General features: G+C 33.9%; 2 protein-coding genes across 4 annotated transcripts; both read right to left on the reverse strand.

Annotated features, from left to right (window-relative positions):
- Positions 1-8823: 8823 nt before the first annotated feature.
- Positions 8824-16345, reverse strand: LOC147282471 (transferases, transferring acyl groups). 2 transcript variants are annotated; one of them, XM_086247212.1, is made up of 16 exons: positions 16063-16345; positions 15919-15982; positions 15776-15821; positions 15472-15557; positions 15101-15174; positions 14704-14776; positions 14513-14602; positions 13719-13792; positions 13036-13123; positions 12334-12460; positions 12139-12243; positions 10813-10942; positions 10624-10675; positions 10491-10535; positions 9160-9258; positions 8824-9062 (listed from the first exon to the last, which is right to left on the reverse strand). In XM_086247212.1, exons 1-16 carry the CDS (start codon positions 16110-16112, stop codon positions 8910-8912), a joined length of 1356 nt encoding a protein of 451 aa, XP_086103338.1. In that variant the 5' UTR covers positions 16113-16345; the 3' UTR covers positions 8824-8909. The 2 variants fall into 2 exon arrangements, with proteins under 2 accessions (XP_086103338.1, XP_086103337.1); XM_086247211.1 differs by having other exon boundaries at positions 15472-15590; positions 16063-16344.
- A 1584-nt stretch (positions 16346-17929) lies between these two features.
- On the reverse strand, positions 17930-21286 carry LOC147282472 (threonine-tRNA ligase 2). 2 transcript variants are annotated; one of them, XM_086248844.1, is made up of 6 exons: positions 21084-21286; positions 19653-19686; positions 19443-19531; positions 19268-19362; positions 19096-19144; positions 17930-18231 (listed from the first exon to the last, which is right to left on the reverse strand). In XM_086248844.1, the coding sequence occupies exons 1-5, from the start codon at positions 21156-21158 to the stop codon at positions 19114-19116; spliced, it is 324 nt and encodes a 107-aa protein (XP_086104970.1). In that variant the 5' UTR covers positions 21159-21286; the 3' UTR covers positions 17930-18231; positions 19096-19113. The 2 variants fall into 2 exon arrangements, with proteins under 2 accessions (XP_086104970.1, XP_086104969.1); XM_086248843.1 differs by having other exon boundaries at positions 19644-19686.
- Between the last annotated feature and the right edge of the window lie 1781 nt (positions 21287-23067).

Raw genomic sequence — 23067 nt, forward strand, 5'->3', positions numbered from 1 at the left:
TGTATCTCCAACATGATTATAGTGACCGAGGGGTGGCAATTGGCAATCCAAACCAAAACTAGTGATAGCTGACTCAATAGCTAACAAAAAAAATTGGTGACTTTAGCCTAAAAATGTTGTAGTGTCCATAATTGCAAATTTGACGGTATGTTCATAATTTAGTAAATTATGTTATATGCACAATATTAGAACTCAAAATAAATTCAAACATGTGGAACAATGAAATCAAAACCAAATCAAATCATATGGAAGGGATCTAGCTAGATCGATGAAAAGAGAGGATTATGAATTTCTCAAAATCTTTGTCATAATATAATGGGAGGGATTCCCCTTTTTTATTTCCTTTGGTACGTTTTCCCTTCGTGATTTGCATGTAATGGTTTTATGTGCTCATCACCCTCATTACTTTAACTAAAAGATAGTCATAAGTCATAACACAATAATATCTCCAAAAGGTGATACATATTAAAAAAAAAAATTAATGAATAGCCCAAAATAGAAATAATAAAAAAAAAAATTGAGCACTACTAAACCTAACTTCGCATTTATAGAATCAATCGTCTCCCCCTTGTACACTTGTTGATTTATAAAAAGAAATTGATCTTTCAGACTTTTCCTAGCTAAATCCCCAAAGCCTCCAAAATACCCCAAAGAGAAACCCCCAACAATACCTGTCTTTACCACCAGTAAACCAAAGCAACCCCAAATAGACTAAAACCCAAACCCCACCAAACTGAAGAATCTAGACATTCATCCCAAAACCAATTGGTTCTAGGAGGAGGAGCCAAAAAAAAAAAATTATTGGGTGTATATGATACACCGCTATGTAGTATAACTAATCCAACATATAAGGGTATTATTTAACAATATATTCACTCATATTATGACACGTTGGATTGGTTACACCATGTGGCAGTGTATTAGTTGCACATAATAATTTATCGTATAACAAGACCCTTATAAACTTCTAAGCAAGGTTATAATTTTTCAATATGGGATAACATTCCACATTCTCACACAAACACTGCTCTCCACCTCTCTTCCAAATAACAAGCCCAAAACACAACCCAACAAAAATCTAAAATAACTCAAACAGCAATAACAAAATATTTTCTCTTTTTACCTCTAAACCCCTCAAAGCCTCTCCATCAAAACCCTAAACTCCCCCTGTCGATCTAATTCTCATCTCCAGTTCACCTTTGTTCTCTATATGAGCAATGCATACATTTGTTTTTTTGTCTGAGCTATACATACATTTCATGACAATTTTAATCATTGCCTATTTGTTCTAAAAAAGTTCTTTGAAGTTGGCATATCGAGTACATAACAGTCGAATTGTTATAGTTTCACTATTTCACAGCAGAAATTTCTAACATTGTAAGCAAATTTCCCTTCTCTAAGGAGACCAATTAATGTGTCAAGGTATGGGAAGTTTTTACTCTTTCGTACCCAAGTATCATCCAGTCTTAACACATTGCGAGTTTATGCGTGGTTGCATGAAAAGGCTGAAACGGTAGCAGGAAAATGTAAACAAGTCAATCAAAAGGGTACAGTTATTAAAATCAGTGCTTTTAGCAAACCATGAGGCTTTGAATTCTAGTGTACTATCTTTCGAAATGCACTGATGACTTCTTATGTTCATAGGATAAAAGGCAGTGATGATTGCAGCAAAGCAGTCTATCCTTCCTCCAACAGCATGCATGGAGTGGTTCATTTCTTGACATCGATCATATGCTATGTCATGTCTGCCAAACATTTTGCGTGCGTGTGTGTGTGCTGGTAATAGAAAGAAAGGGAATGGTTTTATATAAAGATTTTTAACTTCCTAATTAATTAATAATGTCATAATTAAAACAATACATATATATATATGCTATTAAGGAATATAACTCAAGTTTTAAAATAACTTTATGGTGCCTAATTTTGAGAATTATAGGATGTTTAAGATGTGTGTTTTGATTTAGCGAAAATGGTTTTAGTTTTTGGTTTAATGTCTTGAAATATAGTTTATGGTTTAAGTTTTAGAAGCGCAGAGGATGCAACAGAGTATAATGTCAATGAAGCTAGAATGGGAAATGTATTATATATGGAAACGTACTATTCAGTTTGTACCATAGATCAATTTCAACATGTTGAAATTGATCTATGGTACAAACTGAATAGTACGTATATGAATCATATTAGAACTCAAAAATAAAACCAAATTTAAATTATAACCAAATCAAATCGATGGAAGGGATCTAGTCTTCTAGATAAAAAGAGAGGATTTTGATTTCTTATTCATATACGTGGTCTAGTTTTCCAAGAAAGCGCTAAAATATGTTCGAGAGTAATATATATCTCTGGGAAAGTAAAGTTTTGCATTACGTACAATTTATGTGATTTTGGGCATCTTCATCCATATATCAATTGGTCTTGGTTTTATTGCTCCAACTTCTATTTATAGATAGATTAGCTCTATGGTTGTAATTAAGCTTAATTCTTTTTGGCCTTTCGCCAGCCCAATATTTTTCCTCTTTTATCAACCAATTTTTATTAATTTCTCTGAAAACTTACTCAAAGTAGGAAATCCCATCTCCAATTTCTCACACAAGTTGGCCATGATTTTCAATAGACCCATTCTGATTTCTAGCTATATATCTTAATTAGAAGTTCCAGCCAATTAGTTTGGTGAGGCTGGTACATGTCACCCTCAAATCTTTATATATATAATTCACACATTTAAGACATGATATTTATGACTATTTCATCAATTAACCTAATTGATGTCATTGGAACTTTACCAAATAGCCTTTAACTAGTAAAAATAGATGGATCCACTAAAAGTATGCTTATATTAATTTGTGAGTTTTACCTATTGCACTAGAAGGGAGTATGAAAAATTTGTTCAGTAGTTGGAAGATTTACATGGATCATATATGGCATATTGGATGAAATAAAAGTATGCTCATATTCATTTGTAGAAAAGAGTGTTATATATGGGGTCATCAAATAGCTAGCACAGGGAGGTAGGTAATCTCACATATAGGTATAGAAAATAGATGAATTTATTTCAATTAACTTGAACAAACTTTGCATTGATTAGTGTATCATGATGACATTGCCTCCTGTTTCCTTTTGTTCTAGCTTTGTGTAATTTGCATGCCATAGTTTTATGTCTTTCTTAACCTCATTTCTTTAGCCCAAAACATAGCTATGACCCAAAACATGCCACATATATATATATATATATATATATCAGGCTCCTTCTATTGAGATATACTTCAACTTATTTATATTGAGATATGGCCTTGTTGGGGCCCACACGAGTCGTTTTGTGTCGATCCGAACCATTCATTTTTTACATCTTCATTGATAGATCATCTTTGCAAAAAATTAGCCAAATCAGAAATCATTTGCTTATCTAACTTTGATAAAACAAATTGACGGTTTCATCGAAAATATTTGGTTCGTCCATTTATTTGATCAAATTTAGATAGGCAAATGATTTCCGATTTGGCTAATTTTTTGTAAGGATGATCTATCAATGGAGATGTAAAAAATAAACGGTTCGGATCGACACAAAACGACTCGTGTGGACCCCGATAGGGTATACCTCAACATGAAGGTGCCTGTATATATATATTGTAAAAGTAATGAATTAACAATTTAACATCACCCAAAAAATAAAAACACAAGAAATGTACACAGAGTAAAAATTTGATACATATTGATTTACAAAGAGAGAGTGATCATTAGTAAATAAAAAATAATAAAAATTAGACATGTGTCAAATTATAGTTAACTCGTTATCAGTGGCGGAGCCACATAGGAACATATGGGGTCAGTTTACCAATTCAAAAATCTTCTACTGAATTATAGCTTCTTGATCCCCTTGAGTATTTGTTGTATTTCTTAAAGATAGTGGCAACCACAACCTGTTTGAAGAAAAAATTGAAAGACCAAAGAGACAATTACTAATTCGCATTTATCCACAATTACAGATGAGAGTCAAACATTTTTCAAATTGGAAAAGCACAAGATGCAAAAGCACATGATGTGCATTACAACTGATACAATGTCAGAAACATGTAATCACCAACCACATGTACTATATATGGCAAGTTAATTGGGTTAGACTTGCTATAAATAGTGTTGAGAAATTTCAAGTTTTCAACTTTGCATTTCAATCTCTTTCTACAGTGTTGAGATTTCAACCTGCTTCAGTCTCTTTATTGGATAACAAGCCTTAAGCCTCAAAACCCAGTTTTGCAATTCTCCTTTCTCAACCCCCAAACCCACCAAAATACCCCAAAGAAACACCCTAAAAGTATCTGTCTTTTCTCACCACTGACCCAAAGCAAACCAAAATAGACCAGAACCCAAACCCCCACCAAAGCACATTGCCCTAAACCTCTGTTCCAAATAACAAACACAAACCACAAATCACCAAAATCCCATAAAAATAAAAAACTACAATAACAACTTTATATCTTACTTCTGAACCCCTCAAAGCCTCCCCATCCAAATCCCCAAATCCCCTATGTTTAACTACCAACTCCACCTACAATTTCTTCAATAACCAGAAATATTTTATATCCACTTAGCCTTTTGTTCTTTCTTGTCTGAGCAATACACATACAATTATATGAAAACACAAAAAAGAAAGTAAACTAGAAATATATTATATAATACCTTTCCTCCCTGAAAAGTTGATCACAATATTTCTGGGTCATTCTCCAGAGTCCAGAATAGTTGCTTGGCCATAAACCGTGAACGCTGAACACTATTACAGACTTTTGTTTGCAAGAACTTTTAGTCTTCCACTACACACGGTGGGCTGATATTGTGTACAAATTGAAAGTAAATTGTCCAATGCATACAGTTGCTTTCAATTTGTTCCACAATACCAACCAACCGTGGAGAGTGGTTAAGGACAAAATCCTCCAAAAGTGTTGATTCGATATAAATAAAGAAGGTAATAGTAATGAGAATGATAGCTATCATTCTCTGATTTCGCCACTAGGTACTAAATATCAGAAGAAAGATGAGACTGAAACAAGAGGAGAGTCTCAGTGTACACTAAACTTGAAATGCAAACACTTGTTGGTGTTGAGCATTTATATAATGAGTCTGATAAAAATCATAAAACTCATTGGTCATAGAGTCATAGTGGTTGGTGCATATGATTAATACATGTTGCTGACGCACTTGTATTTGCATTTTCTTTTTCCTTTTTCTAATTGGGTGATGATAAATAAGTCCAAATGAAAAGGTCTATGGACAAAATATAGTTCACTTATTCACAAACAGAACAACACAGCCTACTTTTAAGGATCTGAATGCAATTTCCATCAAGTGTAGAAGCGTTGGCACTCTATATATTTAAGTGTGCCAATTGATGACTCCATAAATTATTATATAATTGTTATATGAGAAGCATTTTCACCTAGTCTAGTTTTGTATATATTCCACATGAATATGAACATACCAATTTTCATGAAAAAATTGCTATAGATACATAGAGAAAATGGGGGGCACTTCATTTACATATATATATATATATATATATAGCTAGCTATAACATCAACATGAGATAATTTAGATCATACTAATATTATAATATTATGTTCATGTGAATCTTCCAGTCATGGACACACTTTAATTAAGTTCATTCACTATGCCATGATCCATATAGATTCCTTCATCTTCTACATGTTTAATTGATTTCATTGTTCATATATTCTTCGGTTTGTACCATTCCTCAATTTCAACACTGACAATATATTTATTTGCATCCTCTGGCAGTCTTAATTAAAACATTTCCCTTTTTAAGAATCTAACCATTTAACATATCCAGTCCCATGAATCAAACGAGACCACTTGAATATCCATCATCCTCATCTTCATCTTCACTTTCACCTTCTCCAGAAATCATGACCTGAAACTGAATCACCAAAAAAAAATTTGGTACAACCAACCTTGGATAATAATGAGTTCTAGCTATATGATATGTGACTAACAAGATTATAAAGATGTGGTCCAAGGATGGGAAGTACTTGTAGACTTATCTCAGACGCGTGGATATGCCACGTGGCAGTGCACACATGGAAACCATCACATGTGCAAACCATGCAATATCACATTGACACCCATTTCAGATCCCTACACCCACTACCCAATTCCATACCAAACAAAGATAAACTGCTTGAATTTGATAAAGCTAGCTCTCCTCATTACTTCCCAACTGAAACAAAAGCAAGATAGAAGGATGCGATACCTTTTCTTTTTCTAAGGCTACCTTAGCACAAGCATCCTTTAGCTTTGACTGTACAGTGTACACTGATCATTTCTGAATGATCCTCATTTCCAGAATCTGTGAGATTTCATATCCCCCACAACCTTTCTCATAGATTTCATTTTCTTCTCATAAATGAATGGGAAGTAAATACATAATTTCATTTTTTTCTCATAGATTTTAATTGTTTGAAATGGGAATCAGAATGATTCCCAAATGTTAAGTAAAGGGTTTAGGGTTTAAAGTTTAGGATTTTAAGTAAACACAAAAATAAAAATGAGAATGAAAACAAATGAGTGTGAATCATGATTAGTAAACATGCCCTTAATACTTGTTTATATTGCCGAAATTTCAGCAATTTAGTTTTGGGGGCCTACGTCTTTCAGCCCCTACTCCCTAGGTTGCATCAATAGGGTCCTCAACTTAACTCTCAAGGTCTGATACGTGTGGGTATGAGCCCAATTAATCCATTTAAGTGTAGGATTTTTATCTTAAAAGGCCTTTGATGGATTTTAGAAAAATCTCACACTTAATATATATATTGGGAAAAATTTACAAACAGGACACATATTTTGATGGTTGTTTCATTTTAGGACATTAATTTTGCTTTGTGTTAATGAAGGACACATACTTTCATTTTGTGTTGATTAAGGACCATATTTTTTTCAATTTTTATCTCAACTTTGGCCCGACGTTGGACCCATCAAAACTCCACCAAATTCAGAAAATTTATACTGGGTTTAAAGATATGCATCTCCTCTTTACAACCATATAAAGATTACCCAAATCGGATCTCTACAACTCCAGATAATCGGCCCTAAAGTAGAGTACCCGAAATTGTTTGATTTTTCAAATTTTTTTCTAGAGGTCCGATTGGACAGTTTCGGGTACCCTACTTTTGTGCCAATTATCTGGAGTTGTAGATGTTCGATTTAAGTGATCTTTATATGGTTGTAAAGAGGAGATGCATAGCTTTAAACCAAGTATAAGTTTGCTAAATTTGGTAAAGTTTTGATGGGTCCAATGTCGAGCCAAAGTTGAGATAAAACAGGGTCCTTAATTGACACAAAATAAAAGTATGTGTCCTTCATTAACACGAATCAAAATTAATGTCCTGAAATGAAACAGTCATCAAAGTATATGTTCTGTTTGTAAAGTTTTCCCTAATATATTCAATGATAAATAATTACTTAATTGTCGGACAACTGTATTTGCTCCACAATTTATAACTATTAGTCCTTTCTAGTGCATTTTGAGCTTTAAGTTATAGCAAAAGCTAATACTATTGCTATCCAACCAAGGAATTAAATTTCATATTTTTTCCAAGAAATTTTCAAAATTTAATTTCATGTACCCAACAAGGTAGCATTATCCTAGCTCAATTATCAATAATTTCTATACGAGCACTCATTATTTGCAATCAACATTTGGATAGTGAGCAACTTTATTTGAAAAGGGAGAACAGCTATTCATTAAGCAAAAACCACCATTTCCATATGTTGCATTACATGTAGAAAAAAGAGTGCAAAGACATACCACTCAGCTTGTGCAGCTTAGTTTGCATTTCATCAAGCATTAGGGCTTTTGTTTTATCTTCTTCATGGTGTGATTTGTTCCATTTTCCTGAGTTTTATGGTCAACTTATCAATGATTAATTTTCTCATAACTTAGGAACTTACATTTTTTTCATACAAAATGACAATTATATCCTCATCTCTACCCATCTCAATCTACATACAAAAGGGTATAATGGTCTTTCTCTAATCAAAATTAGTTTTCTTAATTTCTGAGAAAAATATATAATTATTTTTGCATAATCATTTTTAAGTTAGGTCCTTTCACCCTAAAACCCTATTGCCTTATAAGCCAATAATGAGCCTTGCACGTTCGAGAGAGAGAAAGGGAGATTGCAAATTGCAAGATCTGGCCATCCGAAAACTGTTGCCTTATCTAGTGAGTAGGACATATGGAGGGGAGGATGGCTGCCCTTGGAGGCTTGGACCATGGTCCAAACTGTAACTGTCAGACCTTCTGACATTAATCCATGTGACCAGCTTCTCTCGAGAAAGTACATGATGCCAATATATATTAGCAGTGATTAGCCATAATCTAGTGTCAAGGATCTAAAACTTTGCTACCCTTTTCTTTTTTTCAAAATTTTTTTTTTCCTACTAAATGTTCTTTGGGCTACTGTGTCAAGCTTCTTTCTCTTCTCCTGTGCTGTTTCTTTGTACAATTGGAATTTGAAGTTTACACTACATTTCGAATTCAGAAATCAGAGATTTAGTCGTTGTACTTGCTCGGAATTGGACAATCAATGGCATGTGACTACAGTGAATAGCATGCATTTTCATGTGCATGCCAATTTTTGTGCCTAATCTTTGGAAATTCCATGAGGATTCAGGACCATTGGTTTCGTGATTAGGCTCCATAATTCTAATAGAGTATGATATATCTGCACAATGTCTAGTAGAAACATACTTACAATGAGCCCCAATTGATTGATTTGAGAGAGAGAGAGAGAGAGAGAGAGAGAGAGAGAGAGAGAGAGAGAGAGAGAGAGAGAGAGAGAGATATTTCTAATGATTTTATGTCCTTCACAAAATTAGATTGTCAACTAGATGGTTGCGCTCTACCAAAATTTCAACCGGATGCCATAGAAGTCTAGCAATCCGATAGGGAAAGATAACATAAATGCATAGGTAATCAAAATAAGAAGGGCTTTGACTGATGATGCAAACAGGGTATCCACCAACAAGTTGATGAGGCCTGTGAGCAAATTTGCCTGCCAAAAAGAAGAAAAAAGAAGAGCAAGATAATTCTGAGCATGAGAGAGGAATTTCTTCCAGATGTTTATGAAACTATAAAAAGATTTTGTTTACCAGAAGAAATGTCACCAGCAAATTGCGGTTATATGCTTCTTCAAGTACTGAAGTTTTGCTTCCAGGGACAATATCAGAGAGCAGTAGTATAGCGAGCACCTGAAATAAGTTACAATCTGATTAAGATAAAAAAAAGGAGCCAAACGTGAGGGCTTGTAGCTTCAGTTGTAGAGAGCATTTACACCAACACCCAAGGCCAAAGTTCAAATCTCCCCTCCCTCTTTGGCTTCCTCTCTACCAAAAAAACTGAGCCAAACAAAAAGGAAGGAGTCGTCTGTACCACTGATTCTTCCTTTGGATTAACACAGAGTATACTACTGTATTGACAATTTCAATAATCTATGAACATAAGTTTAAAATTAATGGTTTCAAAGAAGAATGAGGGAATTTTAATTAGGAACATTCATTAATCCAATACAATGACAAAATTTAAAGTATTTGAAAGTTAAAAATATATAAGCCTCATTTTTGTTTCACTCTTCTTTATAACATGTTTGGCAATATCAGTTGCCAACTCAACTCATTTTTCCGGAACCCTTCAGGTAACATATTGAGACCACTGAGAGAACATAGCCAGACAGATGCCCTCTACTAGTAACTGCTATAGCTCATTTATCAATGTCAATTAACCAGCCCTCTACTCATTTCCGAAGTGTGTCCAAGTACTCCAAAAATCCAAGACAAACTATTTTTCATATGAAGTAAAAACAAACCGAAAAAATACACACCAAAGGGACCATTTTAAAAGACCAGTTGACAAATAGTATCACAACAAAGTTTTATGGAATAACATGATTATATATACAGTGGCATTCTAACAGGACATAAAAGACTAAATGATTTCCCTTTTGGCTAAATTTTTGCAAAGATAATTTTTAAAGAGGGACTCTCATAAAAAAAATATAAAAAAATTATAGAGGGACCTACACAATGGATTGTTCGGATTATTGGACCACCTTTTGGAGTAGTCCCCAACTAGGATGTTCACACTTTTCTAAGAAAGGGACATTCGTTTTAGTGAATGACTATATATTGGTCCATTGGGCTGATAAGCCACACAATGCACAATGGGGTAGCTTTTTCCCCAAACTACAAATGCGACATACAGTTAAGTCAGAAATAGTCAAATTCAAGTTAAATGGAAAATGGACAGCATTAAGTACAACTCATGAAAAACAAAAGAACAAAACAAAAGATTACCAATAAAAAATTATGTTGCTTACATGAGTTTATATCCAAAATGAATAGATAGTATCTAAACTTCATATCTTTGAAAGTGGATATGCCATTTAAATTTAAGACATCCTAATCAAAAGAGGAATGGGAATAACCTGTAGATTTACAGCCAATACCAGTGTAACATAAGCCAGGTTGCACTGCAAAATGTGTATAAATTTAGTTTCATCAGAACAACTATTTAAACACTTTCATAAATTAAGGAAAATAACACATAAGTATACCTACCATTCTACGGGAAACTCTCTCGACATGGCTGTCAAGAATCACAGTTAATAACCTGAAAGAGAAAAGGAATTAATCACCTTCACAGAAACAATCTTAGAGAGAGCTTGAGAGAGAAGGGAGAGAAGAAAATAAATTGATAGAAAAAGAAAAAAGAAAAAGATGATAACATGTCTTGGGGTAGAGATATACCAAAACAGAAGAGAAAGTATCCAGACCCTAATCTTTGCCCTTTTATAGCCTCCAATTGTAGAAGAGGACTGGTTTCCGAAGAAAAGATAGTTTCCCAACTGGACACCAACAAGGTACATACCCCAATATCCTGGGAATGAAAACAATAAACTCATTTACAAAAAGAATAGAAAACAGCAAAGAAAAAACCCACCAAGACATACTCCAAAGATTATAATACAGCTTTCTTTCAGTGTCATGTGGTGCATTTATTCTATTACATTTTACTTCCAAATTAAACAGGTCTCAAGTTTTTAGATTTTAGATTTTGTTTAGTTTCCTTCGTCAGTTTACCCCAGTTGGTTTTGGTAGTGTATACATCCAATATCCAGCAGCTTCACCACTTATACATATAATTAACCAAATTCATTTTCACCCATAAGAACACAGATTTACAAGGGATTAGATCATGGCCTTAAATGCCCACAATTAGATCAGTCCATGAATTAGAGCACGGCCTAAACTCAAATCTAAAATCATCACAACCAATATTTAGTTATAGAACCAATTTAACTTTGTTGTTTGAAGACAACCCTAAGAAATGTCGAGATAAGACTGAGTGAATCTAATGTTGTGACGGTGATAACAATAATGAAATTGGTAGGTAAGTTTTTAGCAGCTGTGAGAACATTCTTACCTAAAAAAAAAAACAGTAACTCTTGAGAGCATTCGAAATACTAGATTACCTAGTAACAACCCTCCTTTCTTCTCATTTCTATTGTAATTTTGGATGGGTTGATTAATGCAACTGGTCTTAGATGAAGTGAGTCAGTTGCTAGAACTACTGGTCTTAGATCCTAGTACCAATATCATCTATTACAAACCCCACTTAACCATCAAGGTAGTATTTAAATGGTAATGACTTGATCTAGATTGCTGTTTCTTTTCTTTTTTTGCGCATATAATTTGACCGTGTTCTAGGGGCATATCTATATTGAGATGCTAATATCTATTTATTACTTTTGTGTCTAGATATATGATCATAGGGAAATCATGATTGTATTATAAGTTAAGCAGAGATTATGATTAGGGTTATCATACTACAACTTCCTTGGCCAAAAGATATCAACAATTTAGTTGCGTCTCCAAAAGGTATATTAAAATTGAAGTATTTTGATGTTTTCTTTTCTGCAATAACTCAATAACTGATAGAAGAACTGAATCCCATCTTTTTGAGCAATTATTTAGGTACTAAGAAACCTGTCCTTATTTTGACATGATTGTAGAGTCCAAATTATACAGAACATATATCAATAATGCATAAAATATTCATACTCAAATCCTTACCAAATATGCTAAAAACCCCCTCCTTATTTTGGCTGATTATATCAGTTCCCCTTTCATTAGAAAGAAGATACAAGTTTAACCCATGCGTCAAGCAACCTTGGTAACCTTGAAGACAGAAAACCCAAGACGGCTTATAAGATGGTCTTTCCAAAGGCATAACAATAACCATACATATATTACCAAGTCAGAGTATACCTACTAGAATTAGTGAACCAAGAATTCCAGAATACTGTGCAGGAACACTAATTATGGACGAAAGGATTGATACAGTGGCAAGTGTGAAAAAGAAATTCCAGTGTACTCCATATTCACCCACATGAACCTACAATGTATAACAGCACAATCATAGCAAAGCATAAGCATAATAAGCTAACAAAGAAACGTAAACGCATCAGTGACATCAGTGTCTAATTGGAATGACTTATAACAACAGAATTGCAATGTAGTAGCCAAGGCTGATCCTAAAGTTGGCTTAAGTTGAACACTGGACCCACAATGCAGGTACCAAATTGATCTGATATTCTCTGTAATAGTAAATGTGCTTCAAAAGCCTGCCCTCACTCAGCTGGATTTTGGTCCAGACCCATCCAGAAATGCAACCCAAAAGCGCATAAAATGCCTTGTCTAGGTTGGAACTATGAAGCTTACTTTATTATTATGAAAAGGAAGAAGTGATTGATCTTTTTCGAATGGCTCATTCTAGCATACACTTTTAAGTAAAAAAAAAATTCTATTATTATAATTTCTAACAAGAACTTCTAGTTCCAACATGCATGAAAAACCTCAAAACTATAAACCATAATTACATGTAGAAGTTCAACATATGTTGATTGATACCCCAATTAGATTCAGCAAATGTCTGTTACCATAAAGACAAAGTAATATTAGAAAGCCTACCTGATAGTCCACACCTGCAGTAGAGAAAAGACGAGCAAACCCAAGGATGATTAGTGGACTGGAAGATTGGACTGCAGTCTTCAATTTCCTGAAAAAAATAAAAAATAAAAAAAAATAAAAAAAACATAAACAAACAAACAACCACATACATCAACATAAATTCAGTACCACAGGAATCAACTGATGTAAATCTTTTGATATAATACAATATCCAATCACGCAGACAGCAAAAGATGAAATGAAAAAATAAATATTGAAGAGAAAACAAGAATGAAAATATTATTTAAATCTCGTTCCAGGATTACTTGGGACCTTAAAGAGACTGTCTGGGAGTTTTTATTGCATTAGTAGGTTGCTAGTTTTGGAGGAAAGTTCACACTACCTTCTATTTTCCATTATTCAGTATGTCTTTTCTCTGAACTTCTTCTTATGTGTTTGTTTGTCTGTTCAATAGAGATATGACATAGAGAGAACATAATATGTTTGTCTGATCAATGGTCCAGATCTACAGTATGTCAACATATCATGCCAGACTAAAAAATCAATGTATGTGTGTGTGTATATATATATGTATATATATACATATATATATATATATAGAGAGAGAGAGAGAGAGAGAGAGAGAGAGAGGGAGAGAGGTTAGTCCCTACATGCCCAAACTAACCAATCATAAAATAACTCACATTGATGAGATATTTCGTGCTTGCCGTGAAACTAATGAATTTGCTATGACAAATGAACCAACTCCAAGATCCATCTGCCATATTCATGTAATGGAGAATTTTTCATTAGTATTTTTAAATATTCAGAGCACTACCATCCAGCAACGGCATAAATTTTTCATCAAGTACAATTAATATTACCCAATAATTGGGAGAGATAAAAAGAGAGAAAAAGAAGAATGTACAAATAGAAGTCTCTTCTCTTCTTTTTTTATTTCTTCTTTCTCAAAGAATGATTCATTTGATAAAGATATTTATGTTTAATGGGTGAGAGGTATGTCTCAAAGCAAGTAGAAGATCCAAAGTACACAAAAATAGAGAACACTATTTAAAGGCATGGAAAAAAAATCCAACAAAAACATAACTTTCTTCTTATAAAAAAAACTTGAAAGTAGTACTGAAGCAGCAGTAACTTATGCTATTGAATCTTGGATATTAATAAATAATGAAAAAGAATTATTCAAGAGAAGGGTACATCATCAAATTAATTCAGACAGAATTAAAACTTTGTTGTAAATTTGGAAAGTAATCAGCAATTGATAACCATGAAGACAAAATGATGTTCATGCCACGGGAATTAAGCATATCGTGTTAAATAATCCTTTTGAGAATAGTGCAGTACAAGTAGCACTCTAAGTGAAACTAAACAAAATCTAGTTCAAACCCAATAGCAAAGTAATTGTATAGAACATAATTTTAAAAATAAACCTAAGAATACTAAAATTGTGTGGGCATATAGCTTGCAAAATTCTTACCCAGCTAGTACCATATGTCTCAGTCTTAGCATATCTTCTAGGAAATATTGTGAAGTCAACAGCCAAGATACACAAGCATGTTATGATCATCTGCAGCAATCACTTTTGTTCACATGAGGCAAAATTAAGAGGTACAGGAAAATCTAATTTAGCAGAAAATAAACCATGCAGACCCAAGTGAGACTGCATACCGTAGCGACCCTGTATGTTGAAATATTTGTCCTTAGAGTATAAAGATCTTCTTCCAAAGTAGAATAGCCAAAACTGCATAAATAAGAAGTACAGGAAAATTTAATAACTAAACTATGCAGACCAAGTGAGACTGCATATGTAGCGACCCCTGTATGCTGAAATATTTGTCCTTAGAGAATTGGGCTCTTCTTCCACAGTAGAATATTAACCAAAACTGTATTTAAGTGCATCCAACTGTGTGTCACTGTCACTATATCTATGCAAACCATTTATATGCTCTACTACTCATGCAAATATCTTATAGCATTGTCAACATGCAACATGAATGACTTCCCCATGCAAAAGTAAACCATTAAAGATCAGATAAAGAAAAAAAATGTGATGAATATATTTTACCTTTTGGCTGCAATACAGAAAAGAAGTAGCAATATCAACAAAGTTGCCCACATATACATCCACTCTGCTAATACCTGTCAAGAGTTATGATGATAGTGAATATAATAGGTACATGTATGCATAAGCAATTATTTACCCATAGCAAGAGACCCAACTAAGCTACAGAACACTTGACTAGACACCTCGAACATGAGAAACTTTGACTATTCATGAACAAAGGCACTAATTTCAGAAGCCTTGAAGATGATGGGAGAAAAATATTACAAGCCCCAACCCAAAGATTACTTGAAAAATTAACATAAAACTCCTCAAACACAATATGCTTGGTTCCTACAAAAATTTTCAGAATTGCTCAAGTACAGAACACTTACAGTGTAAATTAAGATGATGGGAACCATAATGAGAAAAAAATCCAAAGCCATTGTAGCCATGTAAGCCTGCAAACTCTTAGAACCAACTGTTGCATTATCATTTTTCTTCAATGTGACATCTATGGTAAAAGAATCAGAGGAAACAAATTCATATCAGAAAAATAACATATTAGCTGCATCAGGTATCATACAAGCTTGTCAAGGGAAGAGCTTATGCTAATGAAATAACTATAATATAAATGCTAAAGTGAATGACTTTGTCAAAAACATTACTAGAAATGGAAGAAAAGTCCTTGTGGTTTACCAACAACGCGATTGGAGCCCAATGAGTGCCGCAGTAGTATCAGAATCTGAAAGCACCATAAAACAACATGGAAAAGGCGTCACACTTATGATTAAACAAAAACCCAAAAAAGTTACCTTTTTGTTGAAATTAGGTTGATTTACCGGGATTATTGTGGTGAGCGCCGCGATTTCCATCATGGATGATCCAGTCAAATTACTCACAAATCTGGAAAAATTTGAAATTCCCAAAAATAAATAAAAAAAAAAGAGTTAATGAAGCAAGAAACTTTGGTGAAGACTACTAACTCTTCCTTGAGACGTTTGTGTGGATTGAAGGATTTGGGAAGAGAATCCATGGAGGAACGACAGTTTTCTGATCTCGGAACGACAGTTTGCACCAATTTATGAGAGTTTCGGCAACCAAACTTTGAGCAGAAACCTTCAATCAGCAGCTGTGAGCTTTGTGAATGTGAGTCTTCTCTTTCTCTGTCTCTGTCTCTCTTACTCTCACTCTCACTCTCACTCTCTCTCTCTCTCCCGCTCTCTCTTGCAAAAAGAATATGGGCGTTGGGCTTGCGCTTCGTTTAAGGTTTTGATTAATTGATTAATGGGTGTTGACTGTTAGGCCTTATAATAGGTTTTTGATTAGTGGGTTTGGGCTTCTACTATACAGATTAGGTAACAATATATACATGAACACATTAGATTGGGGCTTTTTACTTTTGTTTTTTTAGTTTTTTATTAGTTATATATCTCAATTTAATTTCTACATTCTCATTTAATAGGGAATAACATTCTAATAATAAATCTATATAATAAAATAGAACGATTTTTAAATCCTAAAATTTATCTCCGGGTCTGAATGGCTGAAATCATTTTGAGTTAAATTCAATGGTCAGTTATCTATTTCCCAAATTTACTTTCTCGCTCATGAGAATTGGTTTGCCCTCTCTCTCTCTCCTTAATTAATTTTGCCTTAATTCTCTCTCCTTAATTAATTTCCCTTTAATTTCAAATATTCATTTTTTTTTTGTCTTTCATTTGGGTTGAACAACTAGGTTTGTTTCAATTTGTGATTTGAGAATAGAAATAAGAGAAACCTATTAAATGAGTTACGCTTGCCAAATTATCGATGTTTGCGCAATAGAAAGAGCCGCTTCACAGCGAGTGTGGAGAGGCTAGTAAATGTACATAGACAGAGTTTTTTTTTTTTTTTTCTATCTAATAATACTTGTATTTTTATAGTTTATTATTACATTTTTACAATAAAGGAAAAGAAAAATTGAGAAAAAAAAAAATTGGAATCTCTAGCACTACTATATTGTTTACTGATCTTTCATATTGGACATGTTTTTTTTTAGCAAACTACAACTTACATCTCTGAGGTTTGGAGGTTTTTACAACTTACACCCTATCGTTTCAATTTTTTCAATTTAGTACCTAACATTTTGATTTACTTACAATTAACTACTATTGTCAGTCTGACTATCTGATCAGACGTTAATTGATGGCACGGCTGTTGTGGATCCCACATTTTGTTGACTTGTAAGGCCGAATGACCTGCCAGACTGCCCCATAAGAAGTGTTTTGGCAATTTGATATGAAATTTTGGTTTTTGAATGACCTCCCAAAATCTATATCAAACTTCTGTATGATCATTATCTGAACAGTGGAAGCCTCTACTTTAACTGCACTTTTGTATTATCATTTATGCATCTTAAGACTCACCAAGTCACCAGTGATGATCTGTTCGATTTTTATGTGCACAGAGGAGCACTACAAGTGAATCTGGGTCCTGGTCCTAGTTTACTGACAGTATGAAATTATGACTCATTATATTGCTGGAGCTTATCGAGAAGTAGTGCGGGATATAATGCGCTCTAAATTCACATTGGTAGGTTCCACATAGAAGTTAGTTGCGTTGGAACTGATTAAGACTAAAGACAATAGATTTGCTAATAGATCTTGACGCAAATGATGTTCACTTTATAGGATGGGATGAATAAGACAATCATTGCTAGACTAGTTTGAAAGCTATTGGAAATTTTGAAGCTAGCATCTTTCTCACACTGCGAGGTTTCTCCAACACACAAGAACGAGATTTATGTGTTGCATAAACGGATAAACCTATTGAGATTGATAGGAGATTGATAGGCATTTTATCAAGGAAAAGTTGGAACAATCAAAGAAACAAATAACCAAATGTCTAGCAACAATCAAAGAAACAATTATGTTCCACAGAAATCTAAGTACTCAGCGAGTACTTACAAAGGCTACGTTCTCTATCCTAACATTTGTGCAGAAAAAGCAAAACATAATGTTAAAAAAGGGCATTCACATCCTCTATAATTACAATGTACCAACGCAGCTCAAATCCAATAACTATGAATCTATGTTCATGATCTTATGAATCCAACTTCAAATCCAGTTACTTCTGCATCCAATTTCAAATCTCCAGTTACTTCTGAATCCAACCTGCAGAAACAAAAGGACATGCACCAAAGCCAATATTAGCTGGATGTGCCCTGTGTGAACAAAACCATCTAAAATGGACTGAAAATATCTAAATACATGAAAAGTCCTTTAAGAGACTCTTGTAAGGCAAGTGATTATTAAATAATGAAAATGCTTAATGTGCCAACTTTTTTTTCCCAAGTTATGTGGCATCAATTCATTTGACTGGGTTTATCTTTTTCTTTCCTAGTTTTTTTTTTTTGGTTGTAGAGTCCAATATATGAATGTCATGTAAGTTGAGAGAAAAAGTTAACAAATAGCATCTTCCTTTGAAGAAAAAAGAATCAAGTGAAACCAATGAAAAGTTATCCCCAAAAAGGTCGAATATAATTCTGGAACTATTGCACCTACAAGCCTCAGGTGATAATAGGCTTCCTAAAAGATCAGCTTTTCACTGTCCATACTTGGTACTAACTAACGTTCACTCTGACTCTGTCAAACCCTGAAAATCGACTTCTTGCGGACAGTTTATCTTAGGAGTTCAACTTCTATGTGGAATATCATGAAATTCTTGCCTCTTAACATGCTCTGAAATTTGAATACACACACAGACCAAACTTTTTGCAATGCACAGATGGACATATAAAACACAAGTAAATGAAAATGAACCATCTCCTTAGTAAGAAAAGGAGTACTCTCAAACCTATCATTTTACACAATATAAATGATGCTAACAAGAACATTTATCCACGTAGGCTAATGCATGTATGCAACAAAGTTAAGGTCCTAGTTGTTTATTTCTATCATTTGCAAGAAAAATGACAAATTGAGTGGATAAGATTTGTATTTATCTTTTTCCACAATCCCAGAATCACTATAACTCACTTTTTCTCCAACTTTTCATCAGCATCTCCTATGCGGTATTGGAGCTTCTCTGTTCAGCAAGTCACAACAAAGTTAAGATCCTAAACTATTTCTTTTTATCATTTGCAAGAGAATTGACAAATTGAGTGGATAAGATTGGTATTTATCTTTATCCACAATCACTATAACTCACTTTTTCTCCAACTTGTCATCAGCATCTCTTACTGCCCGAATAAGATGGAATATGTGGTATCGGAGTTTATCATTTTCTGTAGTGAGCTTCTTGTTCTGCAAGTCACAAGAAAAGGATTCTAGCTCTCCTCATTACATCCCAACTGAAACAAAAGCAAGATAGAAGGATGTGATACCTTTTCTTGTTCTAAGGCTACCTCAGCACAAGCATCCTTTAGCTTTGACTGTACACTGATCAATTTTGAATGATCCTCATTTCCAGAATCTGTGAGATTTCATATCCCCCCCCACCCCCCCCCCCAAAAAAAAACAAAAATAAGGACCACAGATATTGGCTTTGAAAATACTACTGGTGCAATGGGTACCCAAAAACCTACCCTTCTTACTTGCAAGGGCAGCTTCAAGTCTTGATAAGCGTTCCTTTAAGACAAACATGCCAAAGTTAGCAAGATTACAGCGGAAGAACCAGAAGTTTCAGCCATCAACAAAAATTATTTAAACTACATATATATTTGGAAGCAACTTACCAACAAAATTATTTGAACTATATTGTATGCATTAAAACAGAAAACTATTACAGAAGGGAAAAAGAAAAAGTCTCTATCATGAAAAATACACCATCATCAGCACCCAACTCAATCAAACCCAAAATCAGCACATCATTAGTCGGTCAATAATAGAGTTGCATACCCCTGGTTTCATTAAAAATCTCTGCTGCCAGATCAGTTGGAGCAAACGGGATAAGGATGTGGTGGGTAAAGAAGCCCCCACAGTTTAGACTATAACTCAAAGTGAATGGAAAATTTTCCAACACTACCTATTTAGGAACAAGGTCCTGAAGCCATTGCCTACAAACTATGTATTTACCTAAGACAGCTTCTCAACCATAATTCCATAAGTACTACCAGAGAATGTATCATCTCAAAGTGAAGGCTAGAGTTTATTCTTGGTACTCGACCGTTACAATTATTGCCAACTTCCTTTGTTTTTTTGCTTGTTAAAAGAAAATACTGATATTTCTTTTAACCAAACTTGTTGCAGAAATTATGGCATTGGTATACAGAGCTTTTTCCCAGCCATGAACTTTTGGCATATTATTAAATGACATTGGAGATTGTACTGACAATTAAGCTGAAATCATAGACTTCATTTGCTCTATTGAACAAATATGAAAGTGGTATCCATCACATGTATCTGGCATTTGAGAGATAAAAAGCAATAGATTTTTTTTTTTCAATGAGAAAAGGAACTGGCATTGAGCCATAGATTTTCCGTTCTTTAGGAACCAAAGAAGCAAAATCCACTTACTGGGCATACGACCTAGTGGCTCTACTAAAGTGTAATTGTCATTATGGATAACCAAAATACAGAATAAAATGTAACACTCGAATTTTTCTTTCTCCACAAATTTCAGAAACCAAAACAGTGAGAAAAATTGGGAAACAAAATTTTTAATATAAAAAGCCCATTATCGATTAAAAATTATTCTGAGACAACCCAATCAAACCCAAATGACCAGCTTTATCATCAATTATTGACACCACCAAAACCCCAACTATATAATTCAGTCCAGCTCCATATAACTTCCAGTCATGACAATAAACCACACACACATTTATATATACATGTACATATATGATATATTATAATGCAGGATAGTTCAGATGCACAGAAACCCTAAACCCAGGAGAGCTAATACAAACCATATCGAAGAACATCAAGGTTTGAGCTATGAATCTAAAAATAACGTATATGTATATTTATGTATCTGTATAGGTGTATGTATTATGTATAAACAAGTATAGAAAGTGGGAAACCTCGGCTTCAGACGCTCTCTGATAAAAGGGTTTCAAGGTCTCTTCAAGTACGCTTTGATTCTCAGTTTCCGCCATTGTTGGAGTTTGGTGCCCTAGACTTTTCGATAAGACGAAAAGCCCGGCACAGGGTTCAGAACGGCTTAAACTGTCAAAGGAGAATCGGGCCCAAAAATAAATAAAAGCCGAAAACGCATCTTTTTCGATTCGGGGAAAATGTTTCAAAAATAACTTATTCACAATATATATTATAGATTTATAGGTTGTATCAAATTATCAATGTACCATTTAACTTTAATTTTGAAGTCAAGTAGCACCTTTTGTCGGTGCAGCTACATATCTCATCCAAAAAAGGCCACGGAAGTGAAATGATTTGATTTTTATGAACTTATATTACAAATAAAATGACAAATTATGACAAATTTACCAATAAACAAATAATTATATGCCTAGCATGCAATTACTTTTGAACAAAATTTACAACCAAATTTAGGAAAGTGGCATATTGACATCTAAAGTAAGTTGAGGGGGAAAAATGGTACAACTGTACAACTAATAATTAATGTCCTAAATTGACAGCAAGGAATAAAATTTCGGGTTTCGAGGAAATTTCGATGGAAATTTCGACGGAAATTTCGAAGATTTTTAAATTTCGACAGAAATTAAACGGAAACGATAGAAATTACTATCAAAATACGGAAATTTTGAATGAAACTTTACTATATATTTATTTGACATATTATCTATTATATTGATAAAAAACATTGAAGAAACCAAATTATATAGTAAGTTTCATGTGATATAAGATGAATATAATGCGCGCTGAAGGTAAATACTATGAAATAAAATTAGTATAATGAATAAATAAAATTAATATATTATTTATACTCTATAATATATACACTAAATTCTATATACTTTATAATCTATACTCTATATTATTTAAGATATCGTATAGAATATTAGGGTTTAGGTCCTTTATGATATTTTTAATTATTTTTTATATAAAAAGGTATTAGAGTTTATTGGTTTAGGGTTTAAAAACAATTAAACGAAACTCCAACACGGCCAAACGAAATCTCAAATCATTTTTTTTTTCAATTGCCCAAAAACCTCAAATTAGGATATGGTATATGATATTAGGGTTTAGGCTCTTTAGAGTATTTTAAATTATTTTTTATATTGAAATATATTAAAGTTTACAAATTTAGGGTTTAAAAACAACTAAATGAAACTCCAAAAAAGCCAAATAAAAACCCAAACTATTTTATTTTCTTTACAATTGCCCAAAGGCCCCAAACTCCAATCTACCCTAAACCTTTTAATTTTTTTTTTCTTCTTCTTTTTCTTTTTTTCTTCTTCTTTTTCTTTCCTTCTTTTTCTTTTTTTCCTTTCTTTTTTTTTCTCCCTTTTCTTTCCTTCTTTTTCTTTTTTTCCTTTTTTTTTTTTCTCCCTTTTCTTTCCTTCCTTCCCTTTTCTTTCTTTCCCCCCCGAGTCTCCAGCAAAAATTTCCACTGTTTTTCTTCTCTCTCTCTCTCTCTCTCTCTCTCTCTCTCTCTCTCTCTCTCTCTCTCTCTCTCTCTCTCTCTCTCTCTCTCTCTCTCTCTCTCTCTCTCCCTGTTGCGCCGCCTGCCTCGCCCCCTGCTGCGCCGCCTGCCTCGCCCCCCCTGCCGCGCCCAAGATCTCCCTCGATCTCCCTCCTGCCGCGCCCCCCGGCCACCCCCTGCCGCCGCCCCTCCTTTCTCCCCCGATCTCCCCCTGTCGCGCCCCCCTGCAGCCGCCGGCGAAAACTTCAGCGAAATTTCGAGAATTTCGCCGAAATTATACCGAAAACTTGACAAAACTGGGTTTCGATTTCGCCCACTCCTCAAATCGAAAATTTCGCCGAAATTTTTGAAATTTAAACCCTTAATTGACAGACAAAGTTTAATCATTTTAAAAAAAATTTCTCTTCGTTTTATTAAATAATTATAGCCCTTCGAGGATA

This window comes from Dryas octopetala, chromosome 6 (genome assembly GCF_963921425.1).
Source record: "Dryas octopetala chromosome 6, drDryOcto1.1, whole genome shotgun sequence".
Classification (NCBI taxonomy): domain Eukaryota; kingdom Viridiplantae; phylum Streptophyta; class Magnoliopsida; order Rosales; family Rosaceae; genus Dryas; species Dryas octopetala.